General features: G+C 44.4%; 2 protein-coding genes across 3 annotated transcripts in view; one reads left to right on the plus strand and one right to left on the minus strand.

Moving 5' to 3' along the window:
• Positions 1-16,467, plus strand: part of ITGAE (integrin subunit alpha E) — a gene marked incomplete at its 5' end in the record, with an annotated part of 58,630 nt that extends 42,163 nt beyond the window's left edge. The window contains 11 exons of one of the 2 annotated variants that reach the window (XM_082678743.1): positions 579-711; positions 2,738-2,836; positions 3,353-3,432; positions 4,130-4,207; positions 4,728-4,791; positions 4,874-4,981; positions 8,368-8,424; positions 8,741-8,836; positions 10,391-10,486; positions 15,053-15,163; positions 16,110-16,467. In XM_082678743.1, coding sequence (XP_082534869.1) covers positions 579-711; positions 2,738-2,836; positions 3,353-3,432; positions 4,130-4,207; positions 4,728-4,791; positions 4,874-4,981; positions 8,368-8,424; positions 8,741-8,836; positions 10,391-10,486; positions 15,053-15,163; positions 16,110-16,205 — 1,018 coding nt within the window. In that variant the 3' untranslated portion in view covers positions 16,206-16,467. The remainder of the gene's footprint in view (positions 1-578; positions 712-2,737; positions 2,837-3,352; positions 3,433-4,129; positions 4,208-4,727; positions 4,792-4,873; positions 4,982-8,367; positions 8,425-8,740; positions 8,837-10,390; positions 10,487-15,052; positions 15,164-16,109) is intronic. The other variant, XM_082678744.1, reaches the window with a different exon arrangement.
• HASPIN (histone H3 associated protein kinase) lies at positions 4,916-8,177 on the minus strand (the record flags this gene model as incomplete). Its single annotated transcript, XM_082678745.1, has 2 exons — positions 4,916-5,062; positions 5,836-8,177. The coding sequence occupies 2 exons, from the start codon at positions 8,175-8,177 to the stop codon at positions 4,978-4,980; spliced, it is 2,427 nt and encodes an 808-aa protein (XP_082534871.1). The 3' UTR covers positions 4,916-4,977.
• Positions 16,468-26,563: the final 10,096 nt, after the last annotated feature.

A 26,563-nucleotide genomic window follows, 5' to 3' on the forward strand; every position in this document is an offset into this window, starting at 1 on the left:
TGATGTTGTGGGTGGGAAGGCTGAGGCCAAGACAGGGGCAGGGGCAGCATCTGTCCCCCGTGTGCTATTTCTGCCATGTCGAGCAGGGTGTCTGGCACAGAGAAAGTCTTCTGTAAATGTACGTGAGATGGATGAATTTGGGTCACGAAGTACGTTGCCTGGGGTCACAGTGCGTGGGTGGTAGAAAGAGGGTTTAGATCCAATTCTCCCAACTCCCTTTTGAGGCTGCTGGACTTCAGGCAAGTCAGTTAGCCTCCCTTGGCTTCTGATCCCTTCTCTATAGAACAGATAGCAACCGTACTACTTCATAGGGTTATTACGAGGATTAACTGAGCGTGTGAAGCATTTAACACAGTCCTTGACTCATGGTAAACATTACGTGAATGGTCATGTCACACAGCAGCTGAGGTATGGCAGTCCAGATGTTTGCTTACGTTGAGGGGAAGAAAATCTAGGCTAAATGTATCCTTTAAGCAATTTATCTAAGGAGTTAGTTTAAAAGGTGCTGTTGTATTGCACTGAGGTTTGTACAGATTAAATAAACTGGTAACATTTATCTATTTGCCTACCCTGTGCAGGCAGGAATTGGTGGTGGGTCTCACAAAGGAGCTGAGCATGAACATTAGCCTAACTAACTCTGGGGAAGATTCCTACATGACAAGCATGGCTTTGAATTACCCCAGAAACTTGCAGTTTAAGAGGATACAAAAGGTAACTATGACAGCGTTTGGGAACCACACTGCTCGTGGCTCTCCCTTCTGGCATACTTGCTTTGTTACGGCAACCTCCTGACTCTGCCTCCGGCCTCACCCTGGTCCATCCAGTAAATGATTATTAACTAGATGGATCCGCGCCCCCCAATCCAACTATATGCCATGGATCCAATCACGTCATTCTCTGCTTTAAAAATCTTCAATGGTGCTATTTTGCTGCCTAATCACTCCTTTTGCTTGCAGCCTTTTTTTTAAATCAATTTTTTTTTTTTTTTTTTTTTTTTTTGCGGTACGCGGGTCTCTCACTGTTGTGGCTCCGGACGCGCAGGCTCAGCGGCCATGGCTCACGGGCCCAGCCGCTCCGCGGCATGTGGGATCTTCCCGGACTGGGGCACGAACCCGCGTCCCCTGCATCGGCAGGCGGACCCTCAACCACTGCGCCACCAGGGAAGCCCCTAAATAAATGTATTTATTTTATTTATTCATTTTTGGCTGCATTGGGTCTTTGTCGCTGCACGCGGGCTTCCTCTAGTTGCGGTGAGCGGGGGCTACTCTTCATGCAGTATGTGGTCTTCTCATTGCGGTGGCTTCTCTTGTTGTGGAGCGTGGGCTCTAGGTGCGCAGGCTTCAGTTGTTGTGGCACGCGGGCTCAGTAGTTGTGGCTCACGTGCTCTAGAGCGCAGGCTCAGTAGTTACGGCACACGGGATTAGTTGCTCCGTGGCATGTGGGATCTTCCTGGACCAGGGCTCGAACCCGTGTCCCCTGCATTGATTGGCAGGCGGATTCTTAACCACTGCGCCACCAGGGAAGTCCCCTTGCAGCCTTTCTTAACTAGAGTTCTGAGAGAGAAATAACCTCTAATAAAGTAGCTTGGACTGGAAAGTAAGAGTCTGCTTGGCCTTTCATCAGCCTGGGAGCACAGACTCAAAGCCAGCTGCAAGATACTAGGAAACAGTATTTCTCCCAAGAACACCCTGCAGCTGTAAAATATTGTAACACTGAGAAATTTTGTTCCCTAACATCATAGGCAGTCAGAAACTTTGCTGTTCGAAGTTCTATCTGTAATTATGAAACCATCTTACTCTTGCCTGGAGAGTCCAAGCCACTTTGACAAAGAGAAGCACTCTCATTTTCCGTCTGAGGCTTGGAGCTTCAGATAAAATGTTTCTGGACATAACTTTTCACATTCACCTTAATAGTTTCCAAGGACATGGGTCCCTGAGTCCACTCTGCAGTCCAGCCCTGATGCTGAGTGGCCTTTTACACGCAGCCCTGCTTTGGTTTGGGCCTATCAAAACACTGCTTTGTCTACATTTCCCCTGAACTCCACCTTTCCCCAGAATCCTTTAATAACTGTCTTTTCCTTTGTTTGGTGAGATACACCACAGTGCAGTTTTCCTCGTTGTAATGAGTCAACAAACCTGGCTTTGTCATACTACGACTGTGTCCCTAGTGGTCTGAGGCTATCTGGGCTAAGACAGCATCCATTACATGAGAAGAATGCCATGATCTCCTAAGCATCTAGAATGGAACTAGATGCAGCATCCTTGGGAGAATTAAGAAAATAGTAGTTACTCAAGTCATTTTCTGTATTCAGTGGTCTGGATGAGGAACCGTGGCTGAAAAAGGCTGCATGGCAGTGCTTGGGCTCATGCTGGCCTTCCAGCCTGGCTCAGTACATGAAATCTGCATTGGGCCAAGGCCCAGTTCAGATGTCTCCTTCCCCATGAAGACTTTGAATCCTCCTGGTTGGACCTCATCTTTCTCTACTGCTTTTCTCTGTACTGCTCTCACAGAACCACTCCTTAGGCCTTGTATTTAAATTCCTCAACCATCTAGCATTGGGCCCTTACTGCCCAGCTTGTGAGGAAGACAAGGACAGAGTCTGATTTATTTGTGTCCCTTGCTCCTGGCAGGGCGTCTGGCATGTTGAATTGGTGTGAGGAAACTGCTCCTTTTTTTGCCGTTTAAAATCAATGTCAAAAACAAAACAAAACAAAAACAGCGTCTTTTATGTTAACAGCCTCCTTCTCCAGACATTCAGTGCGATGACTCTAAGCCAACTGCTTCTGTCCTGGTCATGAACTGCAGGATCGGTCACCCCGTACTCAAGAGGTCATCTGTGAGTCTGTTTTGATTGGCTGACTCTTCTCACTGCCCTGGGATTGGTGTCTTCTACTTCCCAGTCTCATTAGAATCTCAGTTGCAGTCTCCACACTTCTCTTAGAGTGCTCAGAGCGGCCAAGCGTGCTCTGAAAGTGGGGAGTGGTGGGGGTGAGGGATACAGCCACAGATAAATGGTTGACACACCCCAGTACAGCAGAGTGAAGCTGGGTGCAGTATGGAAGGAGCATCAGACCCAAAGTTATGAGGCCCTGATCTGCCACTGATGAGCTCTGCGCTGTGGGAAGTCTCTGAAGCAGCTTCCTCAACTGTAAAGGGGAATAATCCTGTCTGCCCCGCTTACTCCATCTTGACATTGTGAGGCTTAACGTGGAATAACGGACCTTGAAGCATGCTGTGCTACAAAAACATGAGTATGAATTATGTTTCCCAGGTCTGTTTAGTTAGTAGGAAGCAGTTTGAGTTGTGAGTGGTATAAAGGGGAATCAAGTGACCTTGTTTTTTGTTTAAACAGGCAAACTTTTCATTAGTTTGGCAGCTGGAGGAGAGTGCCTTTCCAAACAGGACAGCCGACATCGCTGTGACAGTCACCAAGTAAGTAATGCCTGTGTTACAGCAGGCCCAGCCTGTAGCCCTGCAAGAAGCCTCCCTCCCATGTGCGTGCATAATAGCTCTGGCTCCCTCACTGCCCAGGAAGGGGAACCTCAGTGAGCCGTGAGAAGGCACGTGTGTCCCTGCTGTGACTTGGCTTTCCCTTCTTGTTATCGAAGATATTTAAAATGTTCTTTTACTGACAAAGTAAAACTATGGTATGGTCTGGAAGAATGAGCTTTGGACTGGAGCTCTAATTCTGGTTCATTTAACTTCAGAGAAGCTCTGTCTTCTGCAAAACCTCTGTGTTTGGGGTAGAGTCGGGTACGGTGTTGGGAAAATTCTCAAACGGGTGGTTCTGCCCCCAGGGGCAGCGCCCGGAGACACTTGACTGGCACCACTTGGGGCAGGTGCTACTGGCATCTAGTGGGTAGAGGCCTGGAACGTTGCTAAACATCCTACAATATACAGAACAGCCTCTCTCAAAGACTTATCTGGCCCCAAATGTCAATATTATCAAGGTTGAGAAACCCTTTTAAAATCAGTTTCTCTAAGTATGGTCTCCTAGAGCGTCTTCTGCACTCTAATTGCTTATCTCCCAGAGTCTTTTCTGTCTGACCCCCAGTGATCCCAGGAAGCCAAGGTAAGAAGCCATGTGTACAAAGCAGGTGTGCTGTAAACTGACATTCTTATTTCCTAGTTCCAATGAAAGAAGGTCTTTGGTCAGTAAGACCCACAGCCTTCATTTCAAACATGCCTTCATTGCAGTTCTTCCCAAGTAAGTACTTCCAAGGGGCCCACACCTGCGGGACAGCTTCAGGCATTTTCTCTTGTGGGTGGAACTTGTGGTCAGGGTAGATGTGGGCATTGCCCTTCCCTGAGAGGAGGCTGCTTAGAACCCAGGCGCCCAATGACGTCTAGGGCACTAACAGTTGGGTCCTAGAAACCCCATGGTCATAATCAAAGGAGGAGCAGTGCCAACTGGTCTTGATACAAAAGGGAACTGATGTGATGCTAAGGAGGGAAGAGAGGGGCTATGGGATTGGGAAGAAAGGAAGGAAAAAAGTAAGGCCACTCTAAGGCATTATAATTAGATACAGAACCAGCCCAAATATACAGAATTCGAATATTCTAACCTGATCCCAACTGCCCTACCACCACCTTACATTTTGATATTCAGCTTTGATCCCTATTAAGGATCAGGTGCCCTCTGTCCTAGTGTATCCAGTTGGTAGCATTGAGGTTTTTTAAAATGAGAAAGGGGCCTTGAGGCCTAACCCACGTCCTCTCAAATGCAGACCATCAGTGACGTACATGAACACAAGCCAGGGGCTTTCGCACCACAAGGAGTTCCTCTTCAATGTAAGTGCTGTGCTTGTCATTGCAAAGCCACAGGTGGCAAAGCAACACCAGCCGTGACTTCCCGCTTTGATTTATTTTGCAGATACATGGGGAGAACCTCTTTGGAGCCGAGTTCCAGCTGCAAATTTGTGTTCCAGTTAAATTACAAGGTTTCCAGGTCATAAGAGTGAAGAACCTGACCAAGACTCAGGTACATAGAGGCGGTTCTATATCACCATCACATCTCTTTCCAGAGTGACTGTGGATTTTCAAAGGTAGAAAAACTAAAACTCTAGAAAAGGAGTAGAAAAAGATTAGTTAACCTGGGAACACATTTTAGGAGTAAATTACCAAAGTCATGTTCACAAGGAATATTAACCACTCAGCCCTTAAAACGACATTCCAGTTTTTCTTCCCTTGATGAAAAAATAAGCAAAATTCAAACGTTTTGAGTAGCCATGGAGAAATTTATTTTCCATTTGAAAATCATCGATAAATTCTGCTTCTCTTTGTGACTGGCAAATGAGCTTGATAAACATGTGGCATTTCTCGCACTTCTCCCTATAAACTGCCTACCATCCTCCTTCCTGCTTGCCCTCCAGTCTGTCTGCCTAGGACTCTGCTCTGCTACGGCCTCTTTGCTCTCAGCTGGCTCCTCGTCTGTCAAAGCCAGCCTTATGACACCTACAGCAACAGGCTCTGATCGGTTTGACAGCTGAGGCCTTGGGCTTTTTTTCCTGCTCAGGCTACATAAAGTGTCAAGGCTCAAAAAGGAAAATGGGGAAAGGAATTTACAAAATGGAGTCTGCTGACAGAAAGAGGGCTTTTCAGTTGTAAACACTTGTTCTCATGTATAGTTTATTTTTAAAGAATATTTGTTAAGTTTAAACATTTCAACAAACATTTCAGCTTCCACTTGGAAACAAAATTCTTGTTTGAAAAGCTGACTGGAAACCTGTAAGAACAGGAATCCCACCCTGCTGTGGGGATAGAGGTTAAAAACGGCATCAGGGGCTTCCAGACCTGTGCCCTCTCCTTTGGGAGCGGTCAGCAACCCCAGCTTACTTAAACAGACTGTGCTGGCAGAGCAGGTCTGTGGCAGAGCTGAAGTTCAACATAGTCTCATGGAAATGCTTGATCTTTCTCCTCATTTTCTTCAAGGCAGGGGTGTTATCTTTGCTCTTGAAGGTCATTTGTTTCAGGATCTTATCTGTGAGGTAGTGTAGCCAGAGCACGTTGTTATAAGGGTGATATTCGTCCCAGCAGTTGTTGTTTTCCTTCCTCATCAGCCTGTAGATCTCAAACTGGTAGTCACCTTCTCCTGTAAACAGGTCTTGGTCCATGGAAATGTCACAGAAAACCACGATCCCGTCCCGCTCCAGGCGTGACAGGGTGTAGTCGATGATGTTGACCTGTAGCCCTCGGGTGGGGATGGAGCTCGTCTTCCCATTGAGGGTGTAGTGGAGCTCTTTGAGGCTGGTTTTCTTTAAGAGCACGTTCCCCCAGTGCAAGTCTCGGTGCTCAAAGTTCAGCGATGCCTCTGCCACTGCAAGGGACGCAGTGATCTGGTGCAGAATGCTCTTTGCAGTGGCGATGGAGGACAGCTTCGTTCTCATTTGCTCTAAGTCGATCCCTCCAAACTCAAATTCCAGCACGATGAAGAGCTGGTCTTCCTCAAAAAAGTCAGGCCGGTCATTTGCAGACCCTTTGGCTGAGTTATAGCGATCCCAGGCCTGGAGGAGCAAGGGAGGGTAAGATCCTTGAACACAGTGTACCGAGTTCAGCCCAATGAAGCCTTCTGTACGGTTGCATACCTCATCAGACAAGAGGCTCAACTCTTTGGAGATGATGATCTCTGGCAGGATTTCCTCAAAAGTTTTCTGATGAGCTCCATTGACTAACTTCTGTCCTTCAATAGCAATGATTTTTAGGGCTACAGGTGTGTGGTTAGCAACTGTTTGAAACACTTCGCCAAACACCCCTTCCCCAATCTTCTCACAGCATTCCAGTTTTTCTGAGGAAAGGCAGTCGCTGAAGGGGATAGGACCCTCCTGACTGCATTCCCCATAAACCTTTTCTGCATCGGATGCCTTTTTGTCTGTGGCATGTAGTGTCTTTAAGGGGGTGAGCAAATATATGGAGGAGAAGTGCCAAGGGTACAGGGCACTGTTTGTTCTGTTTGTGACAGGAAGGTTTGAATATTCTGATATGAGGGACTCAGAGAGGGAACTGGCAACGGTGTAGATGCTGCACACTTGTGACGCGGCGGTCACCGTCTTCTTCTTGTGCAAGCTGAAGGAGGCCCTGGCTTTGGTCCAAGAGCAGGCATTCTGTAAACGCGTCAGGTCCTGGGTGACGAGTGAATCTTTTTGCATCTTTTGGCCTTTTTTAAAGTGGTGGTGATGGTGGAGGGAGGTTTCTGCTGTCTCTTGATGCTTCCTTTTCCGGCTTGGCCCGGTTCTCTCAGGCCTGTTGCTTTTCCCAGGTGCCATACCGCGCTTGCACCCACGGGCCTCCCCGTATTCTATCTGGACAGCCTCCTGAGACCCGGCCTCTCGACCGGAGTCCTGGTCCGTGGCCCTCTGCTTGCCCGTGCTGTGTGAACCTGGGCTCTCCAGCCTCCTCCTCACCAGTTCCCTGTCACAGCAGGACTCCCGCATATTCTTCCCATCTGGCCCAAGCTCAGAATCCTCAGGATTTCCTGAGTCCAAAAAGCTACAGAGAGCTGACCTGAGGCTGGCACGGGCTTGGTGGGCCAACCTGCTGAGCCTGCCTCCTGCTGTCTCTGCCTCCTGGGAACAGGGGAGAGGCTCCTGGTCCAGGGAGGCTTCTGGGAGGTGGAGGCCGCTCGGAGCTTCAGAGGCTGCATCCAGAAAGGCGGAGGGGTCGGTACAGATGCTGTCTCCTGGCGCAGGGGACCCGGGGCCGGGAGAGGCCGGAGAACTCAACAGGGAGGCACTGGTGCTCAGCTCGCCGCCGTCCCTGGGCTGGCCGCACACACTGAGGTCCGGGCTCAGGAGGCCCGGGTGGCCGTTGGGGAAGGGCGGCGGTCCGAGCGGCCCGCAGGGGGTGCTGCACTTCTGCGGGCACCGCGGTCGCAGCCTCAGGCGTCTCGGGGTCGCGATCAGACTCGGCCGGTCCTTGGAGAGTCGGCCGCCAGCGCGCCTCCGCCGCTGACCCACCGGGCTGCCGGGGAAGTCGGGGTCGTCAGGATCGTCGGAGACGACAGACGGCGAGGGGCCGCCGCCGCTGGCGTCGCTGCTACTGCTGCTGAAGAAACGCTTCTGGTCTTGTGGCGGGAACCACTGCACCGCTGCCTGGCCCGGACGCCGCCGCGGCCCCCCGCCGCCAGCTACCCCATACGTTCGGAAGAGGCGATTCTCGGGTCGCCGGAGTGACGCCGCCATCGCCGACACCCGCCAGGCGGTTCAAATGGAAACACCGCGAGACTTGTTAGAGACGCAGACCCGCCCGCCGGGTCCTAGCGCCCTGCCTCGCACCCGCAAATCACGATGGGTCTCGCGAGAAGTGGGAGAGGGCGGATAACTATGGCGGTTTGGCTTTCTCAAGGCGTCGCGGGAATGGGTCTTGTTTCAGGCTCACACTGTGTGCAGCCAGAGTCCGGAGCGCGTTTGTGGGAGCGACCTGGTTCAGGTGAGCGCGGTCGTCCGAGAGGCCAGGGCGGGGCGGCAGGGAGGGAGAGGGCCTGAAGCGGGTGACATGAGACGCACGAATTCTACTTTTCCGAGGTTTCCCCTGAAAGCACAGGCGGGGCGGTCCCAAGGCGCCCCTTAGCCTCTACACTGGGTCACGTTTGCCAGGGTTGCGGCTTTGCTCGAGCCAAGTGACCGCAGAAACTGCTCACACCCTCTATTCCGGGACCTTGAGGTGCTCTGTGTGCCAAGTGTTAAAATTCCCGGCTTTTCCACCCGAAGAGGAATTGTGCCAACTAACACACACCTTCTTCCAGCATGTGGAAGAATGGCATTCAGTGAGCTGTAACATCACCTCGGATAAAGAAAATGTAACCGTGGCTGCAGAGGTCTCCTTGAGTCAATCAGAACAGGTACTTGAGATCTGATTATCCTACTGTTACCCTAAGAAGGATGATAGCATCTCCAAATATAATATGTCCAAAACGGGTCTCTTGATCCACCTCCTATCCCAACCTGTTGCTTACCCACTTACTGAGGGTTACTAACTAGGGTAACTTATTCGGGTTAGTTACTAGGAATTCTAGGAATTACTTGCGACTCCTTTTCTTACATCTCCGTATCTGTACCAGCAGCAAGCTCTGTGATTCTACCCCCACCAGTATATTCTGAATCCACTCACTTCTCTCCATCTCCACTGGTACTGTTGTAGTTCAGGCCACCCCTCTTACTGGGTTTATTGCAGTATCCTTCTCTCTGCTCTTCTTGCCTCTGCTTTTGCCATACCCTCTACAAACGTTCTTCATATAACAGCTATGTTTTAAAAGAAAACACTGTGCCACTTATCTGCTTTTAATAAAAGTTTGAATACACTTAGATTAAAATTTGTCTCTTTCAGTGGTGTGCAAGGCACCCTATGATCTGGTCTCTGCTTGCTTCTTCAACTTAATCTCCTAGTACTCGCCTCTTCCCTACTTTTTTTTTTTTTTTTTGCGGTACGCGGGCCTCTCACTGTTGTGGCCTCTCCCGTTGCGGAGCACAGGCTCCGGACACGCAGGCTCAGCTGCCAGAGCGGCATGTGGGATCTTCCCAGACCGGGGCACGAACCCGTGTCCCCTGCATCAGCAGGCGGACTCTCAACCACTGTGCCACCAGGAAAGCCCTTCCCTGCTTTTTATACTCCAGTTTGCCAATATTGTTCTGGCCATAGGATCTTTGTACTTGCTGTTCCTTCTGCATGACATTGCTTTTCTCATAGATCTTCATGTATGTGGTTTCTTCTTATATTTAACTCACATGTTACCTCTTAGGCCTTACCTGATGACTCATTCAAAAGTAGGGACTAGAGCTTCCCTGGTGGCACAGTGGTTGAGAGTTCGCCTGCCGATGCAGGGGACACGGGTTCGTGCCCCAGTCCAGGAAGATCCCATGTGCCGCGGAGCGGCTGGGCCCGTGAGCCATGGCCGCTGACACTGCGCATCCGGAGCCTGTGCTCTGTAACGCGAGAGGCCACAACAGTGAGAGGCCCGCATACCGCAAAAAAAAAAAAGTAGGGACTAAAGTCTAGTTTAACGTCTTGTGATGATCCAGGTGAGAATGATGAGATCTGAGCTGAAGAAGTAGCAATGAGGATGGAGAAAAAGGGGCAGGTGCAAGAGAGGCTAAAAAAAAGAATCACCAACAACTGACTTGGGCTGTGTGGGTAGGTCAATGAGGGTGTAGCATGAAGTAAAGGATAAGGGAAAAGAAGTTGAGGTATAACTGCAGGTGTCTTGCTTGGGTAACTTTGTGATTGCTGAGGAAGTACTGGAGAAGGAGCACGTTTAAAGGGGCAGATGATGAGTGCTGTCTGTTTTAAATCAACTATACTCCAATAAAATTTTTGTAAAAGTTAACTTAAAAAAAAAAAAAGAACAGTAAGTCCATGTCTAAAATGTGTTTTGTTTTTTTTCTTCCCCATCTTATAGTTACGAAGAGATGTGACTGAGCTGCACATCCTTGGGGAAATATCTTTCAACAAATCTCTATATGAGGGGCTCAATGCAGAGAACCATAGAACTAAGGTAATCCCTGGCTGTCTTCTCGTTCTCTGGGTGATGTCCTGGGAAAACTGTGCCTGGCCTCAGCGCCCCTGTACAGACACTTGGCTGTTGCCCTCTTCCTGTTTTAGTCTTATCACCTCTGATCTTGACTCTGCCAGCAACTGCCTCCGTGACCTTGAGTTACTCAGCATCTGCCTCAGTTTTTCTGTCTCTGAAATGAGGCAACTGAATAAGAGGCCTAAGCAGAGGAAGTCTCAGTTGAAATAACTAGGCTGGAATCAACAGCTATATATACTTTGATTTGAAAATGTATATTTTTTTAAATTTCTTAGGTGAGAAATTTTGGGGGAGGGGGTATATAACAACTCTCTTCTTAGTGTGTGGTATCAGTGTTCAGTTACAATGTTGCACAGTTACAATACTCAGGAATGCATATTTTTTTTTATGAGTCTTAGACTAAGTACTAGAACTCTTGGATTCGTTTTGCAGAAGAATGACTGCAAGTCAGACTGACCTTTGTGATCTGTGGGCCGAATACTGTGTGTGCCACCCTGAGTTGTCATTCTTGTTGACACTCACCTAGATGTGCTGCCGGTGTCAGAGATTGTCCATCTGTGAGCTCTGTAGTTAGGCATGATTCAGTATCGGAGGGAATGTCAAGAGGGTGAGACTGGATCGCTAAGCATTAGGTCCTCTGATTTCCTCCCTGGAGGAGGGGAAAGGTGCAGTTCTCCAAACATGTCAGGAAAAACATTTCCTTTTATTTTTAAGTATTTCTAATACAGAAAATGATATGGAAGAAAGTGCCCCATTATCCCATTGCTCAGACTTTTTTTTTTTAAATAGAAAAGCAAGAAAATCCAAGCCTTACACAAAGGTCCCAAACAAAAAATAATGGTTCCTTTACTTCCCCCTTTCCACACCCCTGATTCCCTCTTCCCAAAGGGAATTACTGTTAACAGTTTCTTACATGCACATTCTTAAATAATTTATGTATAAATTTCCCCCTTTTACTTACTGATGCTTTTATTTCTATAGCATAGAGATCCCACAGTGATTTTCCTTTTTTAAAATTCAGGACCCCAAGCAAAGTATTTACATTTCAGCTGCAAGACACTAGCACTCATGTACCATAAAGGCCTCTGTTGTTTATCCAGTGAGGGAGGCAGACCAGTGTCAACGGGCTGGCCCCTTTGAATCTTGTGCTCTACCCTCCGTGTGCTGGGGACGCCTTCCCTTGTGGCTGCCACAAAGTTGCCACTTTCCACTTCTCCCAGTGATACAGTTTCACATGGCAGTATACAAAATAGGAAGCCAAGAGGTCAGAAGCAAAAGGAGTTTTTCCTCATTTGTCTTCTCTTTTCTTTCCTTTTTTTTTTTTTTTGGCTGTACTACGTGTGGCCTGTGGGATCTGAGTTTCCCAACCAGGGATTGAACCCATGTCCACTGCAGTGGAAGTGCAGCGTCCTAGCCATTGCACTGCCAGGGAATTTCAGCCTTCCCTTTTCAAGGACAATTTTCCTAAAAACTCCTAGCAGATAATGTCCTTGTAACTTATTAGTGAGAACTAGATCTTGTGTCAGTCACTGGCAAAGTGGGATGACTTTGTCATGATCAGCTTAGACCAGTCATGACTTCTGAACAAACTAGGAAAGGAGAGAATGGCTGTTGGGTGGGCCACCAAGAGTGTTTTCTACAAGCCGGGGTATTCTGTGTCCTGCTTCTGCCTTCACCTCTACTAGGACACCTTTAGGGCACTTTAGGAACCTGTGGTTTTGGAAGAGGAAAAAAGGAGGAGGCTTTGAGAAATAGGAGTACTTCTACTCAAACCTGACATGTTACATTACTGTCATCTTGGGACTTCCTTTCATTACTTTCTGAAACCTCAGGTTCTCAAGTCTTCTCCCCATACTCCCCGCTGCCCCCACTTTACTCTTCCATGAAGGAAAAAAACAGCTCTCTTCCTGTTCTTCTCTGTTGCGTTGCTCCCTCGCTATTCCCAAGGCCCAGAACTTAAGTTCAGCTTATATGAGTTAAACAGTGCCTGGAGGGTCAGCCCTTGGAAGTGTTTATGACTTAATTGGAAGAGGCCTCAAAGGTAAATTTGTCCAGCCTTCCATCCCATACAGAAATTCTGTCCGAAGCATCCCTGACCTTGGTGCTTGAACACTTGGATGAAGGGAATTCAGTGTTTTGGGCAGGCAGAGGTGTCTTGATGGCCTTCTGGCCGTGATCTGTGTGCTGGGCACAACTTGGGAGGACCATGTCTGGGTCTCACTTGGGAAGCACGTCCCCTGGGTTTTCCACTTGAGCCCTGGGATGGAGAGAGCCTCTGGACAGCAACGCTGGGGTGGCTTCTAATGGAAGGGCTTTTCAACAGTACACATGGACGCCATTTTGCATTTATTACTGTGTCACTGACATTAGTCTGGTGAAGAGCAGACCCTTATCTTTGTCATGTATTTCATGTCAGAAAATGTCCTATCAGTCATTAGGCAAGATCAAAAAGAGTTGTCAGAACAGAGTTGGAAGGGACTTAGAAATCATTTTGAAGATGTGAGCTTGGGGCATACCTGGATGTAGAATCTTGATTTTCCGTCTTTCAGTGTTCTTTAAACCCTAGAGATCTTAATTTGTTGGGACCCTCTATTAAACTGTCAGAGGCTCCTTAATAGAACCTCTCTCGCTCTCGCTCTCGCTCTCGCTCTCTCGCTCTCTCGCTCTCTCGCTCTCTCGCTCTCTCTCCCTCTCGCTCGCTCTCTCTTGCTCTCTCCCTCTCTCGCTCTCTTGTCTCTCACACACACACAAACAGAAGGTCACAGTCTCCTGGCAGACATAACTCTTCTAGATAAGAGACCAAAATAGTTTGTATAAAATATTTTGGTCATCAGATAATTTTACTGTGCTCTGGTTTTTTTTTCTTTCGTTTTGTTTTTAGTTTTTGTTTTCTTTGCTTTTCGAGGATTCTGTTGCTGTCTGTAGCTCAGAGATTCTTTCCTCAGCCATGTCCAGTCTACTAATGAGCGCATCATAGGCATTCATTTCCTGTTACAGCGGGTTTTCATCTCTAACGTTTCTTTTTGCTTCTTTCTTAGGATTTGCATCTGTCCACTTACATTGCCCGTCTGCTCGTTTTCTTTGTTCATGTGTGCTGACTGCTCTAACCGTTAGAGCCCTTAGCATATTCATCATGGTTGTTTTAAATTCCTGGTCTGATAATTCCAGCGTTCTGGCCGTGTCTGGTTCTGAAGCTTGCTCTGTCTCTTCAAGTTGTGTTTTTTTGCTTTTTGGTATGCCTGGTAATTTTCTCTTGGTAGCTGGACACGCTGTACCAGGTAGAAGGAAATGCTGTAGACGGACCTTCATGAATGTGGTGAGGTGTTGGGGAGGGGCAGTGTGCTGTCGTTCTGTGATAGGCCTCAGTCTTCTAGTGAGCCTGTGCCTCTGGACTGCGAACTTCACCCCTGTTTCTCAGTCTTTTTTGACCCCATTAGGTGGGACAGGATGGCTAGAGTGGGCTTGAGTTGGGTACTTCCCTTCCCCCAGGACAGTTAGGCTCTGATATTACCCAGCAGGTTAGGCTAGTTAACTAGTTTCCCCTGAGGACAGGCCTTGTTAAGATGAGGGTTCTCTGGCTTATTTCAAAATGGTTCCTCTTCCCCTCCCCCTGCTGGAAGCATGAAGGGTTTTTTCTCCAGTGTTTACTGTGGGAACCTGGTCAAGCTCCTGGAGAAAACCTCAGCCCCGCGACTGGGTTTCCTAGAGTTTGTAAGCCCCAGGGTTGTCAGCACTGCGCTTCCAGCAGCCCATCAGTTGCAGTTCAGGTTTTGCTTCCCTGGTGCTGGTGAGCCTCTGCTCTCTGTGTCAGTCTCTCTGTCTCTCCCTCCGCTCTTGGGGGCAGCAATTTGCCTTGTGGCCTCCGCTCTCTCAGGGATCCAAAAATTGTTGATTTTTCAGTTTGTTCAGCTTTTTACTTGTTAGCATGGAGTGGTGACTCTCAAGCTCCTTACATGTGGAAGCAGAAACCACAAATCTCATCAGATAATTTTAGATGCTGCATCAGGAAATGTTTAGCTTTTTGCTTTACTGTCATCAGTTTTTTTTAAATATATATATACTAAAAACCATTGGTGTGTACACTTTTTTTAAAAAACTCCATTGGTATTTTTATTTATTTATTTATTTATTTTACTTTTGGCTGTGTTGGGTCTTCGCTGCTGCGTGTGGGGGCTACTCTTCGTTGCGGTGCGTGGGCTTCTCATTGCGGTGGCTTCTCTTGTTGCAGAGCACGGGCTCTAGGCGTGCAGGCTTCAGTAGTTGTGGCATGTGGGCTCAGTAGTTGTGGTGCACGGGCTTAGTTGCTCCGCGGCATGTGGGATCTTCCTGGACCAGGGCTTGAACCTGTGTCCCCTGCATTGGCAGGTGGATTCTTAACCACTGCGCCACCAGCGAAGTTCCCTGTCATCAGTTTCGATCAATACACTGTATGTTGCCAAGTTCTCACATTTTGCTCCTTAAAATAACGTGAAATTTTTTTCTCATTTTGCCTTACCTGACTTATTGGATGATCTCTTTGTTTTGTTCCAGATCACTGTCATCTTCCTGAAAGATGAGGAGGCGTATTCTCTGTCTCTCATTATTAAAAGCAGTGTTGGTGGCCTTCTGGTTTTGATCGTGATTATAGTCATCCTAGTCAAGGTCGGTTCCACTCATGTTCGTAAAGGTTCTGGTGTTGGGCACAGTCCTCCTTAGGACAGCCAGCCCCTGACCTAGAGCAGCTTCCCTGGCCTCGTGACCACCTTTCCCTCTTCCTTCAGCCACAGGCATGTTGAGGCAAATGAGTAAGACAGTTTCTGTCTGAAAAAGATAAAGATCTAACTGAAGAATTGGAGTACCGAGATATTTTCCTAAAATGAACCTGATTGTCGTTCCCCTATTTAAGTCCTTTCCTTTCCTTCCCCTGTTTTGATGTTCAGACTCTTTCACTGCTATTCAAGACCTTCCACTCTGGCCTCTACTTTCTCCACCTTTAAGTCTTGCTTTTTTCTCAACACACTGAACTAAATAGGTTCGTGTCTCTGTGTTTGCAGTTAGGCTCTCTACACCCGTAAGCCCTTTCCTTCTTTTTGACTTGCTCTCACTCTTCCCTTAAAACTCAGCCCAGAGATTCCTGAGTCCTCTGAGCTGAGCTTTATGCTTTTCCTTTGAGCTCCCCTCTAGAAACCCTTCCAAGGGGCAGTCGTCACACTATATTCCGGTTATTTCTCTTCTCACTAGGTTGTGAGTTTCTTGATGTGTAGGAGGCTGTACTTGATCTCTTTCTACCCTCAGCCCAGTAGGCTGAGTACTTTTACATAGATATATGACCCAATACAGCTGAAACTGTAGTACTTTGCAGAATTAGTTAAGTTAAAAAGGTTAAAGTGCTCTGGGGGTTCAGAGGAAGGTGGAAAATCTCTTCTGACTGGGGACTGAGCACAGGAAAGGCAGTATTTAAGACGGGTCTTGAAGGATTGGGTTATCAGGAGAGATTCAGAGGAAGCAGAGGAGCATGGGGGCTATTATGGCAACAAGCAGGTAGATGGTTTTCTAAAGCAGATGGTTAGGTTAGGCCTGTAATCGGGCTTCCCTTCCTTTGTTTTAGTGTGGCTTTTTTAAAAGAAAATACCAACAACTGAACTTGGAGAGAATAAGGAAGGACCAGCTGAAATCAGAGAGTCTACTGGAAGAAGAAAATTAGACCAGCTTCCTCATCCATTGGGAGAGAGTACCAGCCAGTCCTGGAGGCTTCTAGAGACTGGGTGTCCTGTGGGTTGCTTTTCCTTAGGATGATGGAGAGCAGAACCTAGCACACCGTTTTGTGAATGTTGTTTTTTAACCATACATTGTCCCCAAAGTGTCTGTGCATTGTGCAAAAATGAAACTTGGGAGACATTTGGTATTAAATAAAACTGTTTTCTTTACAGAAGTGCCTTTAATATGCAAATACAATATACTTTGTGATTCCCACCCCCCCCCCGCCCCCCAAGAGGAGGTTATGCAGTTATGCAGCATTTCCCAGCCTTATTTGCCTAAGAGTGCTTTTTTCCTGCTGTTTCTGTTAACATCTTCCAAAATGGTGTTCCACGAAGTATATCTTGGGGAAAGTGGTACGAAAGCAGCTCCTAGTTTGGCATTTTCAGACCCTAAGATGTGGCCTATTATTTCAAATGAGGCCACAGAAAAGCACCCCAGAACAAATGTAAAAAGTGGAAAAACGGAGGTCACCAAAACAGGAACAAGGTGGGAGAGGAGAAGACCAGGACTTTGTTTTGTAGTGTCTACTTAACATCCTGTGCTGGTCCTCGCCTGGCTTCCTCCTGAGTGAATTGCTCAGGGGACCATCGTGCCTCCGTGAGAGAGCGCTCGCTCATCTGCAGGAGGAGGTGGAACCAAGAGTAGGGCCTAGTTACAGGCTGGCTTTGCTCTTAGTATCTGATTTTATTTCATTTGTACGCTCCATGCTGTTAAAACTTGGCCATATCTCCCTACTCCCAAACCTGCAGTGGAACAGTCTTTGTTTTCATGGGTAATAAAAGTCATTGCAAGTAATTAAACGGTGCAGAAGTATATAATGTAGAAAGTAATCTCTCTGATCCCTTGGTCTTCTTTATCTAATTCAGGTGCTTTCATTGTTATTTCTTCTAAATTTTGATTTTTTTCTAAAATTTATGTAGGTATAAGGTGTGAATTAGGGAATTTAACTTGAGTTTTTTTTTCCCCGGATGCATAACTGATTTTCTTTTTTATTTTATTTTCTTTCTTTATTTTTTTTGGCTGCGTTGGGTCTTCGTTGCTGTGTGCAGGCTTTGTCTAGTTGTGGCGAGCAGGGGCTAATCCTAGTTGTGGTGCATGGGCCTCTCATTGCAGTGGCCTCTCTTATTGCAGAGCCCGGGCTCTAGGCGCACGGGCCTCAGCAGTTGTGGCACGCAGGCTCAGTAGTTCTGGCTCGTGGGCTCTAGAGCGCAGGCTCAGTAGTTGTGGTGTACGGACTTAGTTGCTCCGCGGCGTGTGGGATCTTCCCAGACCAGGGTTCGAACTCGTGTTCCCTGCATTGGCAGGCGGATTCTTAACCACTGTGCCACCAGGGAAGTCCCAGTTTCTGTTTTCTTGATGACCTAAAGTCTAACTATATTATTATTTCCAGATGAATAACAGTTTATCATTTATTCAAATATATATTAGAATATATATACTAGTGTGTATACACACACAGACACACACAGACACAGACACACACACACAGACACACACACACACACACACACACACAAGTGGAAATCTAGTTTTGTTTCATTGATCTGTTTGTTCCTGTGCCAGTACCACAGTGGAAGGAACCACAGTTTTTAGCATTATGCAAATAAAAAGTTCAAAACAGCAGAAAGGGATCTAAAAAATGAAAAGGCAGTCTCCCTCTCCTCTCCCACCTCTAATGTCTCTTTCCAAAAGCAACCACTGTTAATGGTTTTTCACATATTCCTTCAAAATATTCCTACGCATATACCAGTGTAAACGTTTTCAGTGAGATTGAATTGTTTGCAGTGTTCCACCCCTTGCTGTTTCATCTGATAGACCTTAGAAAAGTCTTCCACTAGCAGCACCTGCAGATCTACCCCGTTCTTTTTAACAGCTCCATAGTATACTGTGTTACATGCAGATGTGTTGGAGTTTACTTGTGAAGTCCCCACAGGTAGATATTTAGGTTATTTCCATTTCTTTTTTTATTACAAAGAAAAGGCGCGACGAACATCTTTAAACAGGTATCCTGGCATGCTTTTCAAGTATAGTGATGGGTAAGTTCTCAGCACAATTACTGACTCAAAGGTTATGTGCATTTAAAGTTTCGATATATGAGACATCCCTGGTGGTCCAGTCGTTGAGACTCTGTGCTTCCAGTGCAGGGAGCTTAGGTTCGATCCCTGGTCAGGGAACTAAGATCGCACATGCCACGTGGTGCAGCTTCTAGAAACAAAATTAAATTAAATTAAATTAAAAATTTTTTAAAACATAAAAAGTTTCAACGTATGATGTGACTTGACCTGCAAAAAAGTTTACCAGTTTTCAGTCCCACTTAGAATATATGTAAGTGCCACTCTGTGCTCTTGCCATCACTGGGCATCATCAAATTTTAACTTTTGCTAATCTGATCAGTGTGGAAATGGTATTCTGCTTTTGATATCAGCCTTCTTTTTAACCTTGCAGTAAATTTTGATTATAGGGCATTTTCATTCTTATTTTTTTTAAAATTATTGATTGTGTTTTTTCAGGTAATTCATAGTATCAGTTTTTCAGAATCCCAAAAGAAACCTTTTGGGGTTTTAATTTAAATGTACAGATTAAGTTGGGGAGAATCATTATCTTTATAGTATTATCTTCTTACTTAGAAATATGGCATTTCTGGCCTCTCGCCTTCTGAGATGGCCCACACTTTGTGGAGTGTGTTTCTCTCTAAATAAATCCACTTCTTTCCTATCAAAAAAAGAAAGAAGTATGGCATTTCTCCACTTGCTGAGATTTTTTAAAACACCCTGCAACGAGATTTGTAATTTTCTTCAGAGAGGTCTTAATTTACAAAGATTTTAATTTCCAGCTGTATTATAGTTTGTATTTACATTTTTATATTTTTTACTGCTACTCTGAAAAATACCTTTTTTCCCCCTGATTATATAGAGTTTGTGTTTAATTGGTTGTTTTGAATATTTATCTTATCTGCCATCTTACTGGACTCTTTTTTAATAGCTTTTCTGTTGATTTCAAAATCCTGTCTGCACAGAATGGCAATTTGGAGTCTTTCTGATATGCTTTTTCTCATCCTTACGTCTTTGGCTGGAACTTGTGGGGCTCCGAGCAGTTACCTCTGGGCCTGACCTTCATGGGAGCTTTGCATGCCCTCTGCCTGCCTCACAGCCTGCCCTCGGTCCCACTCTCTGCCACTCTGCCTCTGGGTGATCACTGGGGCTTGGTTGGGGTCCCGTCCGCTTCTCATGGAGCCCTTTATCTTTCCTGTCTGGGACGATCAGCTTTTCTGTTGATCAGAATCCGTCTGCTTTATTTGTTTCAGGAATTCCTTTATACGTTGGTCCCTTTATTATACCATTCTCTGTTTTTCAGTGCAGCTACCTTTATTAATGTATCTTATTTACAGACACATGTTGTTTTATTGCACTTTCCTTTATTGGGTTTTGCAGGTACTGCATTTTTTACAGACTGATAGTTTGTGGCAGCCCTGTGTTGAACAAGTCTGTCAGCACCATTTTTCCAACAGCATTTGCTCACTTCATGTCTCTGTCACGTTTTTGGTAATTTCTGAAATATTTCAAACTTTATTACATTTGTTGTGGTGATCTGTGATCTTTGATGTTACTCTTGTAATTTTTTTTTATTTTAAAATTAAGGTATGTACACTGTTGTGTTAGACATAATGCTATGACACACTTAATAGACTACAGTATAGTGTAAACATAACTTTTATATGGACTGGGAAACCAAAAATTTGTATGACTCACTTTATCATGGTATTTGCTTCATTGTGGTGGTCTGGAACCAAACTTGCAATATCTCTGAGGTGTGCCTTTGAAGGAAAAGAAAGAAGTAAGTTTGCTTAGGTGTTTCCCTGTTGTTGGGCTCAGGAGTTGTGTCCAAGTTTTCATTATTATAGGTGACTTGTAGTCCCTGCTTTTATACTTTTTTTTTAATAGCAAATAAGAGCCCACTTTGGTTGTAACAGCCAAGACTTACATTGACCATCTGTAAGCTATTGACTGACTGAGCTGGGCTGACCTGACTGGGTTAGACCAGTGTCATTGTAGTCAGGAGACTTCGTAAGGGACCAGTCTGTGAGGAGGAAGAGACTTAAATGGAGCCATGGTTACACTGTATAAATTCATGTGCTGTTGGCTTGGGCCAGAGCCTTGTCTTTCTTCTAAAAGATGCCCATCTAGTGCCAGACCTTTCCCATTTCCTGTTCACCCTCCTCTGCCTGGGAACAGGACATGCCAAAGCTTGCAGAGATCCAAGGACAGTGGGTCATGTCACAGGGCCAGTGTCCCGGCCAGAAAAGGACTAAGATGGGGCCAGCTGGACACTAGCATGGGGGAAAGTGCCCCTGTGGTTTCTCTTGTTTTCATCTCCCCGGCTACAGGCTAGTGAGCGCGGATTCAAATAACCTCTCTCAGGATAACATCTGAACTTTGAATTTGATTGTTGGAGGGATGAAATAAGCAGATGTGAATATCTAAATTGGTCAAACTATTTAGGCCTAATTAGACCTTGAGAAAGGAGCATTCCAGCCAAGCCCAGCAGTCTAAAATTATCTGTGCTAGTGTATTAGCACATCTTCTCTAATATCCGTACAAGGAGGGATATTTGGTTAAGATCAGGCTTTAGGTATTTTGGGGTCTCCTAGCCGTAATTATAACCTTGCAACAGTGCCAGAATTTTACCATTACTTTAAGAACAGCTCTAGTAAATGGAATCAAGGGAATCTTAATCACTTCAGGAAGGGCAGTTGTTCAAATATCAAGAGTTCAGGAGGTAGCTGGATGCACCTAAATAGACAATTCCCAACTCCAGTTGACTTTATTTTGATTAGTGGAAGGACGTTTTGAAAAGTATGTAAGTAATACATAGATAACACTCTCAGAGTGAGATCAGAGTGAAAAGTGAAAATATGCTTTAGTCACAACCTTGCCCCATCCCGTGCCCCTCCTTAGAAGCTGAGGTCAGCTGGCTTAGCATGTATCCTTCCAGACCATATTCGGTGCTTTTGGAAATATTCACATATGTACATATACAAGTACATGGGTTTTTGGGTTTTGTTTTGTGTGTGTTTTACATAAACAGGATCATAACTTCTACCATTTGTGATAATTTATGACCATTTTCAAGGAGCCAGTGTCAGAGACAAAATGCTGCTGCGGAATGCAGGTTTGGGGGGAGGGGGAGAGGCAACACCTTGGGTTAATGTGTGTTTGGGGAAGTCAGTAACTTAAATTTGTGTAGGTCATTGCACTTTGTAAAGCTTTCTCCAGAAGTGGGCTTACACACATTTGGTAATTGCCCTTCAATGCTAAATAGCTTTCCAGAAAGATTGAACCACATTACGTGGTTATCAGCAGCGTGAACGAGCCTGGGATCTCTGTTTTTACTTTGTTTGCTTAATGGGTATATAATTGTAGCTTTACTTTCCTTTTTATTTATTTTTTAATATCGGCAAGACCATGTATTTTCCCATGAAATGAGATTTTTTTCTTTGGCAATCAGAACAAATTTAATTTTTTTCTTCCGGTTTTCCTGAGCTATAACTGGCACACAGCACTGTGTGAGTTTAAAGTGTGCAACGTAATGACTCTATCTACATACATCATGAAGTGATTACCACAGTAGATTTAGTGAACGTGCATCATCTCCTATAGATACAAAATTAAAGAAATAGAAAAAAAAATTTTTTCTTGTGATGAGAACGCTTAGGATTTACTCTTAACAGCTTTCATATACAACAAATTTAATTTTTGATTAAAAAATTGAATAGGTAAAGATTATGATTATGATACTTCTTGAGTCACATCTGGAAGCTCAAGATATACCCGACAATGTAGAATAGAATTATCTAGAGATAAATTCAAAAGTCAGATCCAGAAGTTATAACATGAAATAAAGGAGTCTGGAGGTAGAAAAGAAATAAGTAGAGAAGTAATCCTCTTTCTGAGTCCCAGGCAGGATTAACGTAAGAATATATGTGTAGACACACGTTGATGAAATTCCTGAAGTCCAAGGATAAGGACGAATCTTAAAGTTTTGAGACCCAAAGAACAGATTATTTATTTGCAATGGAAAGAGAATCAATTAGCTTCAGACTTTTTTTTTTATCAGCAACACTAACAGTTAAATTCCTGGAGCAACATTTGTAGAATCCTGAGGGAAGAAGACTAAGGCCCCAAAATCACTAACCAGGAAAAGACATCATTCATTCGTCAGGGAAAAATAAACATTGTCAGAAGTGCAGGCATTTAAGAAGTATTCTGTCCATGTACTTACCTGAGGACAGCACGTGGGGAAATACTCTATCAAATGACAGTTGGTTCAGAACAGAAATCCCAAGATAGGGAAAGACAAAAAGGAGAGGAATAATGGGAGCAGTGAATCTTGCAATATATATATTATGAACGTTAAATAGATAATAATGATGTGACTAGGACTTTGTAATATAAACGCTAAGTAGGGACTTTTGAAATAGAAGAGTCATTCTTTAAAGAAAAACTTAACAGTAACCTAGAACTAAAGCTTCTATCCTGTTTGGGGTTGAGGGAGGTGTGAGCAGCTATAGATGCTTGGTGCATGTGTGTTAAAAATACATATAGTATAAAAATACATGTTGTATAAAAAAAATACATGTTGTATATAACATTTGTTTAAATTAATTTATTTTTGGCTGCGTTGGGTCTTCGTTGCTATGCGCGGACTTTCTCTAGTTGCGGCGAGTGGGGGCTACTCTTCGTTGTGGTGTGTGGGCCTCTCATTGCGGTGGCTTCTCTTGTTGTCGAGCACGGGCTCTAGGAGTGTGGGCTTCAGTAGTTGTGGCTCGCGGGCTCTAGAGCGCAGGCTCAGTAGTTGTGGCACATGGGCTTAGTTGCTCCCCGGCATGAGGGATCTTCCCGGACCAGGGCTCGAACCCATATCCCCTGCATTTGCAAGAGGATTCTTAACCACTGCGCCACCAGGGAAGCCCCCACATATTGTATAACATTATTATTTTCTTTTGATAGAATATATATATTTGAAGATGACTCAGGAATATATAGGCATGAGCTGATCTTTAAAGCACAGTAGGACTTCAAAACTGACAGGAAAGAAAGGCAAACAGAGGAATGACAGGGAGGAAAAAGGAACAGGAAAAAATGACAGGGACGAAAATGGCTAATTCAGCAAAAGTAAGAAGAAGGAAAGTGAGATTGTATTTAAGATGGAAGCAATAAAACCAAGTACATTAATTACTTCCCTAAGCGTGAATGCACTCAGGAGACAGAGACTGTCAGATGGGCTGAAAAGTCAGATTCAAATGCATATTATTTGTTTTTTATTTTTTTTGCGGTACGAGGACCTCTCACTGCTGTGTGTGACCTCTCCCGTTGCGGAGCACAGGCTCCGGACGCACAGGCTCAGCGGCCGTGGCCCACGGGCCCAGCCGCTCCGCGGCACGTGGGATCTTCCTGGACCGGGGCACGAACCCGTGTCCCCTGCATCGGCAGGCGGACTCTCAACCACTGCGCCACCAGGGAAGCCCAAATGTGTATTATTTGAAGAAACACTTGTAAAACAAGATAGCAAGCAATTTGAAAAATAAATAGACAAAGATATTGGGAAAATGCAAACAAAAATGAAGGAGGGGTGGCAATTTTCATATTTGAAAAAGCAGAATTCAGTGTCCAAAACAATCAGGACAAAGAGAGGCATTATGTAGTGTCCTTCCAGTCGCTCCTGGATGGCACCTGGCACTTTCTGGTCTTAGGGCAGTCTCATTGTCTGGTATTAAAGATGAAGTCTGAATTAAAACAAAACTTGAATTGTTTACAACAGCAAATTAAAGGAGAAAAACAATTAGGTTATATGAAAAATGCTACAAAGGCATTTGATAACACTTAGCAACTTTTCCTAATAAAACTTCTAAGTAGGTTAGGAAGGGAAGGAAGTTATTGCATAATGATAAAGACATTTACCAAAAATTTTTAGCAAATATACTAAATGGCAAATTTCTGAGGCTGTTTCCTTAAAATCAGGCACAGGAGATACTTACTCTTAATAATGTGATTCATTATTTATAGAGATCTGGTCTGATGAAATAGATAAGGGTATGAAATAATTTTGTAATATTAGAAAAGCATAATTTGTCTGTAGTTGTAGAGGTCTCAAAAACCTATGAGAATCTAGTAAAAGATTACTAGAATTAAAAAGAATTTATAAAGTGGTATAAGAATTTATAAGGAGTTATAAAGTTACATAAGACACAAACTGATAAGTTGGGTTTTGTTTATGTTTTTCTTATTATTTTTATTTTTAATATGAGTAGTAGCCAGTTAGAAATGGACAGGGGAAAATATACCACTTATAATACACACTTAATACATTTAAATTTAACAAAATGTTAAAGAACCTAAATAAAAGAAATGTGAAATCTTACTGAAGGACACAAAGTAAGATCTGCACATATGGCAGGCCACACCAAGTTCCTGAATCGGAAGGCTTACTGTCATAGCTACATAAATTTTTCCTAAAATAATATTTCCATGCATTGCAGTTTTCTTTTTTCATTTGAATCTATTAAAGATATATTCACTTACATGAATCTATAAACATTTTCTTCAAATTTTTTTAATTTTTAAATTTAATTTTATTTATTTTTTTATACAGCAGGTTCTTGTTAGTCATCCATTTTATACACATCAGTGTATATATGTCAATCCCAATCTCCCATTTCATCACACCACCACCCCCAGCCCCCGCCACTTTCCTGCGTTGGTGTCCATACATTTGGTCTCTACATCTGTTGTCTCAATTTCTGCCCTGCAAACCGGTTTATCTGTACCATTTTTATAGGTTCTGCATATATGCGTTAATATATGATATTTGTTTTTCTCTTTCTGACTTACTTCACTCGGTATGACAGTCTCTAGATCCATCCACGTCTCAACAAGTGACCCAATTTCGTTCCTTTTTATGGCTGAGTAATATTCCATTGTGTATATGTACTACATCTTCTTTATCCATTCATCTGTCGATGGGCATTTAGGTTGCTTCCATGACCTGGCTATTGTAATAGTGCTGCAGTGAACATTGGGGTGCATGTGTCTTTTTGAATGATGGTTTTCTCTGGGTATATGCCCAGGAGTGGGATTGCTGGGTCATATGGTAATTCTATTTTTAGTTTTTTGAGGAACCGCCATGCTGTTCTCCATAGTGGCTGTATCAATTTACATTCCCACCAACAATGCAGGAGGGTTCCCTTTTCTCCACACCTTCTCCAGCATTTGTTGTTTGTAGATTTTCTGATGATTCCCATTCTAACTGGTGTGAGGTGATACCTCATTGTAGTTTTGATTTGCATTTCTCTAATGATCAGTGATATTAGTGATGTTGAGCAGCTTTTCATGTGCCTCTAGGCCATCTGTATGTCTTCTTTGGAGAAATGGCTATTTAGGTCTTCTGCCCGTTTTTGGATTGGGTTGTTTGTTTTTTTAATATTGGGCTGCATGAGCTGTTTATATATTTTGGAGATTAATCCTTTGTCCATTGATTCGTTTGCAAATATTTTCTCCCATCTGAGGGTTGTCTTTTCGTCTTGTTTGTAGTTTCCTTTGCTTTACAAAAGCTTTTAAGTTTCATTAGGTCCCATTTGTTTATTATTGTTTTTATTTCCATTACTCTAGGAGGTGGGTCAAAAAAGGTCTTGCTGTGATTTATGTCTAAGAGTGTTCTTCCTATGTCTTCCTCTAAGAGTTTTATAGTGTCCAGTCTTACATTTAGGTCTCTAATCCATTTTGAGTTTATTTTTTGTGTGTGGTGTTAGGGAGTGTTCTAATTTCATTCTTTTACATGTAGTTGTCCAGTTTTCCCAGCACCACTTATTGAAGAGACTGTCTTTTCTCCATTGTATATCCTTGCCTCCTTTGTCATAGATTAGTTGACCATAGGTGCGTGGGTTTATCTCTGGTCTTTCTATCTTGTTCCATTGATCTATGTTTCTGTTTTTGTGCCAGTACCATATTGTCTTGATTACTGTAGCTTTATAGTATCGTCTGAAGTCAGGGAGTCTGATTCCTCCAGCTCTGTTTCTTTCCCTCAAGACTACTTTGGCTATTGGGGGAATTTTGTGTCTTCATCCAAATTTTAAGATTTTTTGTTCTAGTTCTATAAAAAATGCCATTGGTAATTTGATAGGGATTGCACTGAATCTGTAGATTGCTTTGGGTAGTATAGTCATTTTCACAATATTGATTCTTCCAATCCAAGAACATGGTATATCTCTCCATCTGTTGGTATCATCTTTAATTTCTTTCACCAGTG

The sequence above is a fragment of the Grampus griseus genome, assembly GCF_964374135.1.
Source record: "Grampus griseus genome assembly, chromosome: 20".
In the NCBI taxonomy this organism is placed as follows: domain Eukaryota; kingdom Metazoa; phylum Chordata; class Mammalia; order Artiodactyla; family Delphinidae; genus Grampus; species Grampus griseus.